This window comes from Pseudochaenichthys georgianus, chromosome 21, assembly GCF_902827115.2.
Source record: "Pseudochaenichthys georgianus chromosome 21, fPseGeo1.2, whole genome shotgun sequence".
Classification (NCBI taxonomy): Eukaryota; Metazoa; Chordata; class Actinopteri; order Perciformes; family Channichthyidae; genus Pseudochaenichthys; species Pseudochaenichthys georgianus.
Window position 1 is genome coordinate 30,756,922 of NC_047523.1, and position 12,283 is coordinate 30,769,204.

At 41.0% G+C, this 12,283-nt stretch overlaps 1 protein-coding gene across 1 annotated transcript in view; it reads left to right on the plus strand.

Annotated features, from left to right (window-relative positions):
• The window catches only part of nalcn (sodium leak channel, non-selective), a 74,646-nt gene extending 68,903 nt beyond the window's left edge, over window positions 1-5,743 (plus strand). The window contains exons 37-46 of the mRNA XM_034110594.2: window positions 72-140; window positions 245-393; window positions 523-616; window positions 1,065-1,197; window positions 2,168-2,283; window positions 2,805-2,962; window positions 3,898-4,048; window positions 4,172-4,321; window positions 4,457-4,574; window positions 4,882-5,743. Of these exons, the coding sequence (XP_033966485.1) occupies window positions 72-140; window positions 245-393; window positions 523-616; window positions 1,065-1,197; window positions 2,168-2,283; window positions 2,805-2,962; window positions 3,898-4,048; window positions 4,172-4,321; window positions 4,457-4,574; window positions 4,882-5,024 (1,281 nt within the window). The 3' untranslated portion in view covers window positions 5,025-5,743. The remainder of the gene's footprint in view (window positions 1-71; window positions 141-244; window positions 394-522; window positions 617-1,064; window positions 1,198-2,167; window positions 2,284-2,804; window positions 2,963-3,897; window positions 4,049-4,171; window positions 4,322-4,456; window positions 4,575-4,881) is intronic.
• Window positions 5,744-12,283: the final 6,540 nt, after the last annotated feature.

Consider the following 12,283-nt stretch of genomic DNA (forward strand, 5'->3'; position numbering starts at 1 on the left):
TTCAAAAAATGCAATCAATGTTAAGTATTTTAGCTAATACTACACAAATAACTAATTATTTCCCCCTCTAGAATGCATACACCTACATGATGGGCACATGTGTGATCGTCTTCAGATTCTTTACAATATGTGGGAAGCATGTAAGTATTTTAGCAAATACAACTCCTAAAAATAATGTGTATTTTATCAACAAAAATATACTAATAAATATGTGTGCGTGTGTGTCTGTGTGTGATAAATAAAGGTGACTCTGAAGATGCTGCTGTTGACGGTGGTGGTCAGCATGTACAAGAGCTTCTTCATCATCGTGGGCATGTTCCTCCTCCTCCTCTGCTACGCATTTGCTGGCGTTGTGCTCTTTGGCACTGTCAAATATGGAGAGAACATCAACCGGTAAAGATGGATCTTCTGTTTATCGACCAGACCCTCATTCTGCTTGTTCCCCCTGAAGAGCACTACATGCTGTATGCAGTAGATAAAGTACAACTAGTCCTTATCTGATTCTGTCTTCCCTCATCGCAGGCATGCCAACTTCTCCACAGCCGGGAAGGCTATCACCGTTCTCTTCCGTATTGTCACAGGGGAAGATTGGAACAAAATCATGCACGACTGTATGGTAAGATGAGCTGTAGATCCAGCACACAAACCCACACACACATGAGCAAACCATTCATTCCCAATAATGAACAAAACTGTAAATTGTTAACATTATATATTGTGATGCGAGGGTCACTTCACCTCAATTTGCTGCCGCTACCTCAATACAACGGGGGCCAATAGATTTTTCTATGTAGTTCTCACAGCAAAAATAAAATACAGTTACTCTGGTTACTCCAAGTTGTACATCAAATGTGAGATACTCCACAGACCGCACTGTCAGCCGTTTCCCTCATAACTACTCTTTAGCAAAGTAATAACCCAAAACTGCTGACATGGCTGTCTGCATGGCAAGATGTATCACTCTATGTTTCTGTTGTAACTTTGGTGAACCAAACCATTTACTGTGACATTTCAGGAAGCATTTGGTATGATTTATTATTTATGTTTTATTTCCCTGTCCCCAGGTGCAGGCCCCATTCTGCACCCCCGATAAACATCGCTACTGGGAGACTGACTGTGGAAACTACGCTGGAGCGCTTATCTACTTCTGCTCTTTCTATGTCATTATAGCCTACATCATGCTCAACCTACTCGTAGGTCAGTGTGTGTAGATTGATATCATTTGAAGCCCTTTGAACACCAGGAAAAGCGCTATATAAATGTAATGTATTATTATTTTGTGCACCAAATCAGTTTACCCCCATATTATAGGGCCTTGCATTCAGCTTAGGCACAAAAAGGTGTGCCTGCCTGAAAGAAATTCAAAAGGATGACACACTTCTGGAAGCAAGCAAACAGCAAGGGCTCTATTTCATACGGCTATTTATTGCGCAAGACTGCAGCTCATAAAACACAGTTGTGGGGTTTGTCATCTCTCCAAAGAGACAATAAAAAGTTTCTCCAGAGAGTATAATGTAGTTTATTGCAGCTTATTATCAACGCAATGATCAAACTCCATCATGCAGAAAGGATTATTTCTTGCTAACGTCAGAGGAAGAGGGAGAGAGGCAGAATGACATGGAAGAAAATCATATTCTATTGAGTCTATTATTTGGTTTTGTGGACTGTATCTGCACTCTTTTGTATGGGTGGAAATCTTGTGTGGAAAGACACAGATGGTGACTCATAATAACCCTCAGATACTTTTTACAATAAGAGAGCACCACCACTGACCTTTCATAAAGATCACTTTCTTTACAAAGAAATATCTTAAGGTCACACACAAAAGAAGCAATGGATGATAAAAGCAAGATGAGCTCGAGTGATTGTTGTATGAATAAAACTAGGTTGGAGAATCGAGTGGAAAAAACGGTGTCAAATGAATTATCCTTTTCTTAGGCTCTTATCGGCTTTATTATTTAAAAAGTCTGGGTTTCAATCAAGACATTATTGTGAAACATCCATTTAGTCTCAGACTCATGGCATCATAAAGATATTTAGAGCTATAAAGGGCGACAGAACCTTTAGCATCCATTGTTATACTATTGCGGGTTATGCAGTTTAAAATGAAATGCTATCATTGAATATTTGCATCCGTGAGCATTAATATATTTTGCTTTTGCTGCAGCCATCATCGTGGAGAACTTCTCTCTGTTCTACTCCACTGAGGAGGACCAGCTGCTGAGCTATAATGACCTGAGGCACTTCCAAATCATCTGGAACATGGTGGATGACAAACGGGAGGTGAGAAATGAGCTATAGGACACCGCAGAGGAGAGAGGGTGGTGATCATATGGCTTGGAGCACAGGATAATATAGAGAGAAAATAAAAACAGGATGATTGCTAATGAGTAAGGCTGAAGGGAATGAAGTGTGGCATTGAGTGATAGGAGTAAAAGTCATTATAACAGTGGGTGCTGGATTAAAAAGGTAGGCCCCCTGTCATTCATCCATAGAGTCATCCGGAAGTACCGTAGGCTTTTCTGATGAATTATTTGTGGAAGCATGTACACGTATAACATACAGAGCAATATGTATATGAGTCACAAGCTGTAACTATGGTCTGACATCCCATAACCAATGCATGACAATAACTAAACCTCAAGGACAAAATAAAACAGGAAATGATTGAAAAATAATAGTTTAACATAAATCTAAAAGTATATTTAGAATTTAATGTAATATATTTATATAATATGCAGCATTATAGACTTGAATCAGGCCACTGCCTTGAATAACCCAATTGTTTCATGATGTTTCCCCAGGGTTTGATCCCCACATCCAAAGTGAAGTTCCTGCTTCGACTGCTCCGAGGCCGGCTGGAGGTGGACCTGGACAAAGACAAGCTGCTGTTCAAACACATGTGCTATGAGATGGAGCGCCTGCACAGTGGAGGGGACGTGACCTTCCATGATGTGCTCAGGTGACAATGCAACACCACAACCACCTGACGACGTAGATACAGTGTAGAAGTGTTTAAGGCCAACCCACTAAGATAACCCAATGTAACGACAATATCAGGCGCCAACCCACTGGTGTGTAAAGGGAATTTAAGTTTATGTGGAATTGTGTGGAATTAAAAATCTTAAAATGGCATTCTTTGTAATATGAAGCAGGAGGCAAATCCACTAATTACTTAATCAATTGTCTTACATACAAATTGATGTTCATTTAGCACATTTTTGATCTACTTAAATAGACAATAAAGCAGTGTATGCTTGGGAGTGTGTCTGTCTTGTGATTGACACAAATCTACCTCAGTGTTTTTCAGTGTCACTGCTGCATACAAAAAAAAGAAAATACGGCAAAAGCCAAACTCAGGCCATTAAAACTGTAGTCCACAAACCAATGATTGACATCACAGTGACTGCAACCACTTCTTATTCAGAGTCTATGGCTAATACTGAGCAGTACACTCTTACCCTCCTTCACTGAATGTTTTCAATTACATATTACAGTAACTCTCTACTAGTCACGTTTTTTAATGTACATTTATACCTATTTTATCCATATAAAATGGTCAAAATGTCAAAAACAACACGGAGAAAACCTGCTTCTAAAGAGAAATGGGGACTGATTTTCTTCACTATCTTGATTGCCCCTGAAAACAAATAATTTAGGGTTTTAAAGTGTAGCGTTAGTCATATAAAATCTAATCATTTTAGGCTTTAGAAGTGTTCTTGTTGGTTTGCTGCTTCTGTTCACTTTTGATTTCCACAGCTTTACATGTGTAAATAGTGTTTACGCTTTAAGGCGCCGATAATCTTTGATTTTAGAAAAGCATAATTAATTCCACTAAATATGTCCCTCTTTTGGCTGTATGTCTGTGTGTGTGGGGTGTGTTGTATGTGTGTACAGCATGCTGTCTTATCGCTCAGTGGACATTAGAAAGTCTCTCCAGCTGGAGGAGCTGTTGGCCAGGGAACAGTTGGAGTACACCATTGAAGAAGAGGTTGCCAAGCAGACCATACGCATGTGGCTCAAGAAATGCCTGAAACGCATCCGGGCGGTAAGTCTCTCCACAGAAATCACACAAATATGAACTCGTTCCCAGGGGAAGTTCCAAAAAACACATGTACAGTCCGCAGTACAGCATCACACACTGACCACATATGTCCGTATGCCCTTGCAGAAGCAGCAGCAGTCGTGTAGCATCATCCACAGCCTGAGAGAGAGCCAGCAGCAGGAGCTCAGCCGCTTCCTCAACCCCCCCAGCATAGAGACCACCTTGCCGAGTGAAGACCACAATACCAACAACCCGGACAACCCCTCGCAGCCTGAGGTAAAGCCCCTCATGCATACCAGCCCTGTTTACACACTCACACATGCTCACAGCTTGATGTACAGCAAGCGCATCATATAACCTGCAGGTGTGCGCTCGCAGTGGTGTAACAAAGGATATCTCTGCTTTGTTTAGATGAGTGGTCTCCAGCAGCTGCTGAGCCCCACGTTGTCAGACAGAGGAGGATACAGGCAGGACTCTTCAGACCTGGGGAGACCTCAGAGGAAGCTGGGACAGTGGCGGCTGCCTGCAGGTGTGTATGGAGCTTCATACTGTCTATTGCAAGCAACTCAGAGAATGTAAACTTCTTTTATATATTCTTTTATTTGTATTTCACATTCTCACTTTAACTTTTTATGTTTATATATATTTGTTATCATTTTTTAATAATGTTCTTATGTATCTTATATTCCAAAGTGGAGCAACTGTCACTCAACTAATTTCTCCCAGGATAAATAAAGAATTCTGATTCTGAGAGGGAACAAAAGAATACTTAAGTTGACATGACAGGACAATTTCTGACTGTGTAATCTCTGTTATTTGTGTTTGTTGTGTGTCAGGTCGCACGAGTGTCAAGTCCATAGTGTGCAAGATGAATCCTGTCAACGATGAGGCTTCTTCAGGGTCGGAGGTGAAGAAGTGGTGGACCCGTCAGCTGACTGTGGAGAGCGACGAGAGCAGCGACGACCTCATCGACATTTAAGGAAGAGGTGCAGCGCATCCTGCGGCTTTCTTCAGATGAGACGGGAAGCTTGCTGGCGGACTCAAGTCGTTTCATTTCCTCTTGCTCTCCTCTGAAAACAACACTTTTTCTAGTGTGTCTTTATCCAGGATCAGAGCTCTGCAGAAAGTATGGTAGGCTGTGCGTGCAGATACTGTCGCTGAGGAGCCTTTTTGACATGCAGGGAGGATTTTGTACCGCCGTGTTAGGTATTACTTTTCCTCTGTGATTTCCACTCATTCAGAATGCTGAGGTTTTCTACGCAGGCACACATGGCGTCATGGCAGCCTGAGACACGAAAGGACATGTTGCATTCATGAAACAAACCAAGAAGCTGCTGCTCTAAACGCTTTCTACTGTTCTGCTGTTTCATGTAAACTCTTAAATCCGGTAATCACGTTGGTGCAGCTCCAATAATGTCTGTTGTCCTGTGTTATCATGTCAATGCTTTATCTCTGTCTTTCTGTCTTAGTCCATGTTTCTGATCGTGTCTCTTCTGGTCTTCAGTATTACTCTTATATCAATTTTCTTACAGTCACTTTATACTTGTTCGTAGACCAAACACATTAAAGCAACTTCTAGATTTACGACTGTGAATGTAATTAAAAGTCAAATCTATCTTCTATGTATTTGTGAAGGTCAAAACATGAAATATTTTGTAAATTATTATAAATCTATTATACAAATATTCTAATAAAAGACAGGCATTTATGAGCAAAATAGTGGTCAGATTTGATTTCCTTTACAGTACATATCAAACTTTGAGCAGACACTTTGAATTGAGTTCAATCCCAACTGATGCTGAACACACACACAGTTTTCATCCAAAATATTGAACTATATGGTTAAAACTATTTTCCCTGTAAAGTTTCGGCTCTAGTACAAAACATAAATCTTTTGCTAAATGTTTATCTCCCTACACATGCAGTTTATAGATCATACAGCATTCTGTGTGTCCTGCGCTATATTAAAAACTGGTCCTTTGGTCACCAGTAAGTCCTTTAGAAATCATGTGACTTCACTATGACTTGTTCCACACTGATTCAATTTATGGGGAATTTAATTACCCCTTTATGAGTTAAAAAAAACCCTGGGATTAGACTAACGAAGGGGGTAATTGAGTGGACATATGCTGTTTAATGATTCTCCTCCACACATCTGCTCAGATCAAACACTGAGTGCAGTCCTCATCCCTTCCCTGGATAACACTGCCCTCTCCTGGACACATGCTGAGCTGCCCTGAGAGCTGTTTAGCATCTTTTTTTACATTGTCCCAACTTCATTCTTTGCTAGCAATACAACCAAGTGACCAAAGTAGAATTGGATCAAATCTGAGGCTGAGGTGCAAGACTTCTCCCCTTTGACTACCATGTATTTACAGCCTTGTCCTGCTCTTAAGTCATTGCTCGCCCCGTACCCAGCACTTTCTCTCCTTCACAGCGATGACCTGATGGCAGTCCTGTCATCCGCTGAGCAGCCTCCTGCAAACCTAGATGAGATCATTTTGCTACCAGGCGCCCGGGTCAGAATGAAATGTAGTTGATCCAGTGGACAAGCGCTGTGAGTACTCACCACCACACACACTAACATAAACAGAGCTGTGTGTATTAGCCTCTCATTCATCCCCTGTGTTCTTGATGATGTATTTCTTTCTTGTTAATTTATCACACAATCATCCGGGGTTGGATCTTAGCTAATTGACCAAGGCACTCGACTGGCGGCTGCACCTAAAGCATTTTTCCCTAACAAGGGCCCTTGTTAGACACAGACTTAGCCCATTAAAAGAGACGGGGTCTTCATTTGTCCATTTCAAAAGCCCGCTAAGTTTCACAGTTGATGGAGTGTGTATGGGGTTTTACTGGATAATGAATGTGAGGGAAAGCAGAGAGAGTGTAGAGAATCGGCAGCCTGTGGGATGCCAACTTGCTCTATAGAAATCATGACTTACTCACACATTCCGGTCCCTCGGTGACTGAGTGGCCCCCCCGACATATGGTCCTATAGGGAAACAGTGTGACATCAGCCCTCTTGCCAATCAACTGTCTTTAATTTCTCTTTTCTCCTTTTTTCCCTCAACTATCGCCTCTTAAGCTCCACTTAGCTCAGAACTATAGCTCATCAAAAGGCTTCTTCTATTTTTTTTCATTTTCACCCTGCGTGGTAGAACACTTTTTTGTCTTTTAATAGCCTTTGCATCACACCGGCTCCTACAGGACCTGTTGTTTTACCCTCCCTATTGTAATTTGCCCATCTCCCCCGTGTGCGTGTCCACTGCTTATTTAGGGCCTAATTGAGGCACTTTGGTAATTGAGGAGGAAGTTCTTAAGAGCGAAGGGAGTAGAAGAGTGTCTGTGAGTCGAGATTACCTGTAATTAAAGTACATGATGGCTTTGATGGCTTGGTCCCCTCCTGTTGAGATGTCGCCTCCAAATCACATAGACATATAAAGTACTTTCTTTGCCTGTACAAGATCAACACACTCATACGCATACAAAAGCTGTTTGCATGAGCCACTGAGCAGAAACTCTTACGCAAAGACACACACGCTTCACATAATGTACATCCCCAGCACAGTTGCTAATGGCTTTCCACACAGCTAATTAGAAACTAGTTCTGGAGGAAGTAGTTTTGAAAACTAGTCATAATTGAGAGCACACTTGTCACCCTCCCCCAGAAAGTCTGAATCTATCCCTCTGAGAGTTCACACAGAGACGTTGTGACCATGTTATCTGATTATTAATTGGAAATGAGGTGTGATTGCCTTTGAATGTGAAAGTGCTTGCTGTTTTGAATGGCAGGGATGTAAGTGGTTAATTTCTTATGAAATGGTGAACTTTCAGCTGACCATTTGCAATAACTTTCCTTAAAGCAAAAACAATACTCTCTGCTTAATTATCTTACCATCCCCGCTGCAGCTACTATTCGTCTCTACTGACTTTGATTCTTATGTCAATGCATGTTTCGGTATCAAAAGCATTGCGGTGAAGAAAGACTTGTGAAACAATAAAAGCAAACTCCACACACATTTTTTTTCTATGGCTGCATATAATAGAAACACAAAAAAGGGGTGCCAAATCATAAGCCCGCCCACTCTAATACAAGTTGCCTGTAAATCATAAAACTGTTGATAACCTGCGTCCAGACGAAAGAGAAGGGAGAGGTGTTTTTTCTGCTCATCCGTACAAGCATTGATGTGTGCCTTAACAGTGAGACTGATTAGAGTGAATATGAGGTGAAGCAGGGTGAAAGCTTTCTCTCACTGAGCCCCTCGTGGCTCTTGTCCATTCGAGACACTATTGACACTTTCTGTCTGCAGCTAAGAGCAATTAAGGGACACGGACAGGGGTTAAAAGAGGGTGAGCCTCATAAGGAAGCCTTTGTTCTTCAAGGCCAAGATGACATCTATTTCAAAAGCAGCACAGTTTATCTGGCAGGTACAGTTGAGCAGAAGTGACTAGTCGTTTATCGTTTTAGTGTATGACTAAATAATGAAGTGAGATGCATGGAGGCCCTTTTGTATGTGTTTTTTTTAAAGATAACTGTTCTGCTCTCCATTTTAGATCCTTGTTGTGAGTCTTTCCCTGCTTTCCCACACATTCTCAGCCTCATAATAAAGGTGGTGGCAGTGCAAATTAGCCGCCTGTATCTTATGTCAACATCCACCCCGGGTTTAGGCCTGATTCTGTTCCTGTGTTTTGAAACAGATGGCTACTACTACAATAAAAAAGTAGCAAATTATTTTAGCAGCAGGCGGCAAAAGCAATTAACAACTGGCATAATGTGTTGATTAAATTCCATTTCAGTCTCAATGAAGGGAGAAAAAACTCTCATTTTCCATCAATTGGCGAACGTCCATCGCTTAAAGTATTCTGACCTTAACCTGGCCACAGCTGTCACTCAGCACCAATAAAAAGTAGTTTGACCTCATACACTTGATATTGAATATGCCAAAACAATTCCCACTTCTATGTGTTGGTTAATAACAGATTTAAAGTGAAAGTGCGCTTACGTTGCTGCATGTTGTTTCCTCTCTCTACCCCCCTCTTGTGAGTCCTGCCCATCTATTATTAAACAAAAACGAAACCCCCAAAAATATCTTTAAACTTCCCATTTTAAATAAATACATACAATTGGCGCTTGTTCCCCAAACTTGAAGAACACATGTTCAAATAAGCATTGGTTTACCTGCCGTGTAGGATAGTATGTTATTCCCATTAAAGCATTAGGGTGAGATGAAACTGCCTCAGCTTAAACTCATATTCAAATAAAGTCTCACTATCCTACAAACATTTAACATTTTACTGTTTTTCTCTGTGCTTCATAATATCCACATCTGATCTGGGACACGCTGTTTTCTGCCTACTTAGAACAAACATCTTCTATATCTCCATATAAGTTCAATTTAAAAGCCTGTTTCATGCTTGAATTGTATCGCTCATATTTAGACTATGACACTGTGGCTCCTTTGTAAATGTGATGAATGCAGAAAGTCATTTTTCAGGTACCTCATCAACAGCAGTCAATTGCCACCCCACCGATCACCGAGCACCAAGTGAGAGGCTGCACTTTGTCTTTGAGCCAGAAAATCTCATTTTCACTAAACACCTAATCAGTCCCATTCATCTGACTATGCTTCCCTAGTTACCCAGTTCTACACCTGGCTTTGGCGTCTTTAATTACTGGGAGACAGGCTTTGTCTGATCTGGAGCCAAGATAGGAATATGAGTGGCAAATTCGGAAGGAAATCATACGGGCTCAAACCAATTCAATTACCCACCAATCAAAGTAGAAAGGCCTGTAATTGCAGTGAATGGGTAAGAGCCTGCACTTCAGTCCGAACATTGAGGGTATTATTAGCAAGGAATAATGCCGACCTGCAGGGGGTGCTATGCTCCAACTATTAAATTCACCGCAGCGAGCAATCTTACAGATCACTGGGAAAGCATTCTTTAATGTGATTATAGCCCTCGGTGAGACATTACCTTATAATTTCATGTTTTAAACTCTGCCATTATGTCAAATTGTGCATGAATATGGTGTTTGCGAGCAAGGGAGCAGAAAATGGATATGACATTATGAGGAAGCAAAGCATTCACACTGCCATTTAAATTAGGAACTCCAAAGTAATGTACTAACAACGACAGAAAAAGCAGCATTGTAAAGGAAGGATCAAGGAAAACTGTACTTGAAACAAAATCTGTTATCTAACAATTTGTTCCAACTCTGAACAAATGCCCGAACATCTTGCTCTGTATTTCTGGTGATTTTTGTATTTAACCATTAAAGTGTTTCTAGCAAACAAACAAATAGAAACCGGCATCAAATGCTACATTCAGGTCAAGCTGAAGAAGAATGGCTCTCCGTCTCCATCATTGTGCGCTGGAACATTGTGCATTCACACAAAAGAACAACGTGCTTCCTCCTCAGCTCAATAAGCATCCATACGTAGTCTCTTATTCTACTAAGATCAAAGACTGCCTTTAATTTCACTCAGACCGCACCTGCCCACACAAATTATTCTGGAAATTGTGAATGATTTTAATATATGTATTTGTCATCTGCCCCTTCCTTTCTCCATGTCCAACCTAGTCCTTTCAAGCCCCAGACCAAGAGATGTATAAAAGCCCAGACAGGGAAATGGAATGAGTGTGACAGAGTCAGAGAAATGTAAAGTCTGCTGCCGACTGACAGAAACCCCCACTGGCTGCAGTTTGGGACAACTCAGGTACAAACTGACAACTTCAATTTTGCCTTTCCTTTGTTTTTCTCTTTTTATTCCTCTTTGTTTGGCTGCATTTGAAGATTGCCAATCACAATATCAAAAGAGAACGCTGTTGTCATATAGTTTGTTTTTCCAAACATAACCTTTCCCTGCTCTGCAGTCACACTCCATTTTGTCAGATTCCAGACATTCTAACTCGTGTGCTGTGTATGCGCATGCATGCCCGCACCATCACACAGCTCACACGCGTGGGTACGTGTGCTAAAAAGCAAACAAACAAAATCAAACGACATCAAACAGTATCAAAGTGAAAATCAGTGTCTTTCATGGGTTGTATGATGCTCCTGATTACTTTCTGCTTTTCTTGGCAGAGTTCGGATTTTTTAAGACAAAATAAGATTTTGATATTTGGCATGACAACTTCACAGCAATTAATTTCACACAGGGGACAGGACTTGCCAGGAACACCTTAGTGTCTGGTCACCATATTTTTTCGGAAACATCTGTTTTAATTGGTTACCTAATTTAAATGATCAAAGTACACCTTAACACCCCACTTTTTCTAGGTCATTAAAACGTATACACTCTTTTAAAAACAAACAAGTTGGTGAATGTACCATCAAATGGGTTGTTGAGATCGTTGAGGATGAAGTTACAGTATGGTCCTCAGCACTGCCAGAAACCGGCCTCTCCAGTCTGACTCTGCACACAATTCATTATTACTGATGTGGCTCCGCGGGGAGTCTGTCTCTGTGGGCACAAACACACACAATACCACAATTGTAGGATTAACAGAATGTTGTGTATGTTTGCTAACTTAGTACATACTGTATATAAGACAGTGGTAGGGTGTAATGGAGGCCAAAGGGATCCAGACTCACTGGAGCGCAGACGCAGGCTTTTGTTGTACGGGTCTCTGGGTGAGAAGCATCCCGGAGTTCAGACTGCCTCCATTTCTGTCCCTCTGACTGCAACAGAAACACACAATCGTCCCTGCGCCTCCATTTGTTCGCAAGTTTAATCTTCCAAAGGGTTTATAATGAGGATATCTGTAGTACACTGAGCAGACAGTTGCATATGATTAGCTCTGAATAGTTTCCATATTTGTTTATGTACTTAGAATTGACAAAGAAATTAGCTCCACCTCTGGGATTTTTTTTGTTTTTATAACTTTGCATCACTGAAGAATTGTTAAGTAGGAAAACTCTTTAATGTCAGATGAATAAGAAATCCCCCAAAACAGATCCAAATTTGGTTCAAAGAGTAACAAAAAAGTATTAACTCCCTTTATGGTGCTCTTAAGTAATCTTCACTGGTGGGGCCTGTTGTTAGAAAGCACTGGAGATCACCTGTGTGTAGTAATACATGTTGATCATTCAAATAGGTCATTACATCTTTTTGAAAATCCTTTAGCTGGTTTGTAAGATTTCTGCCATGCCTTGCAAAGATAAAGAAACACGTAATAGTGGCCGTACTGCTGAAGAGAAGTATCCCCAGTAGCCTTTTCCTGACCACTCAA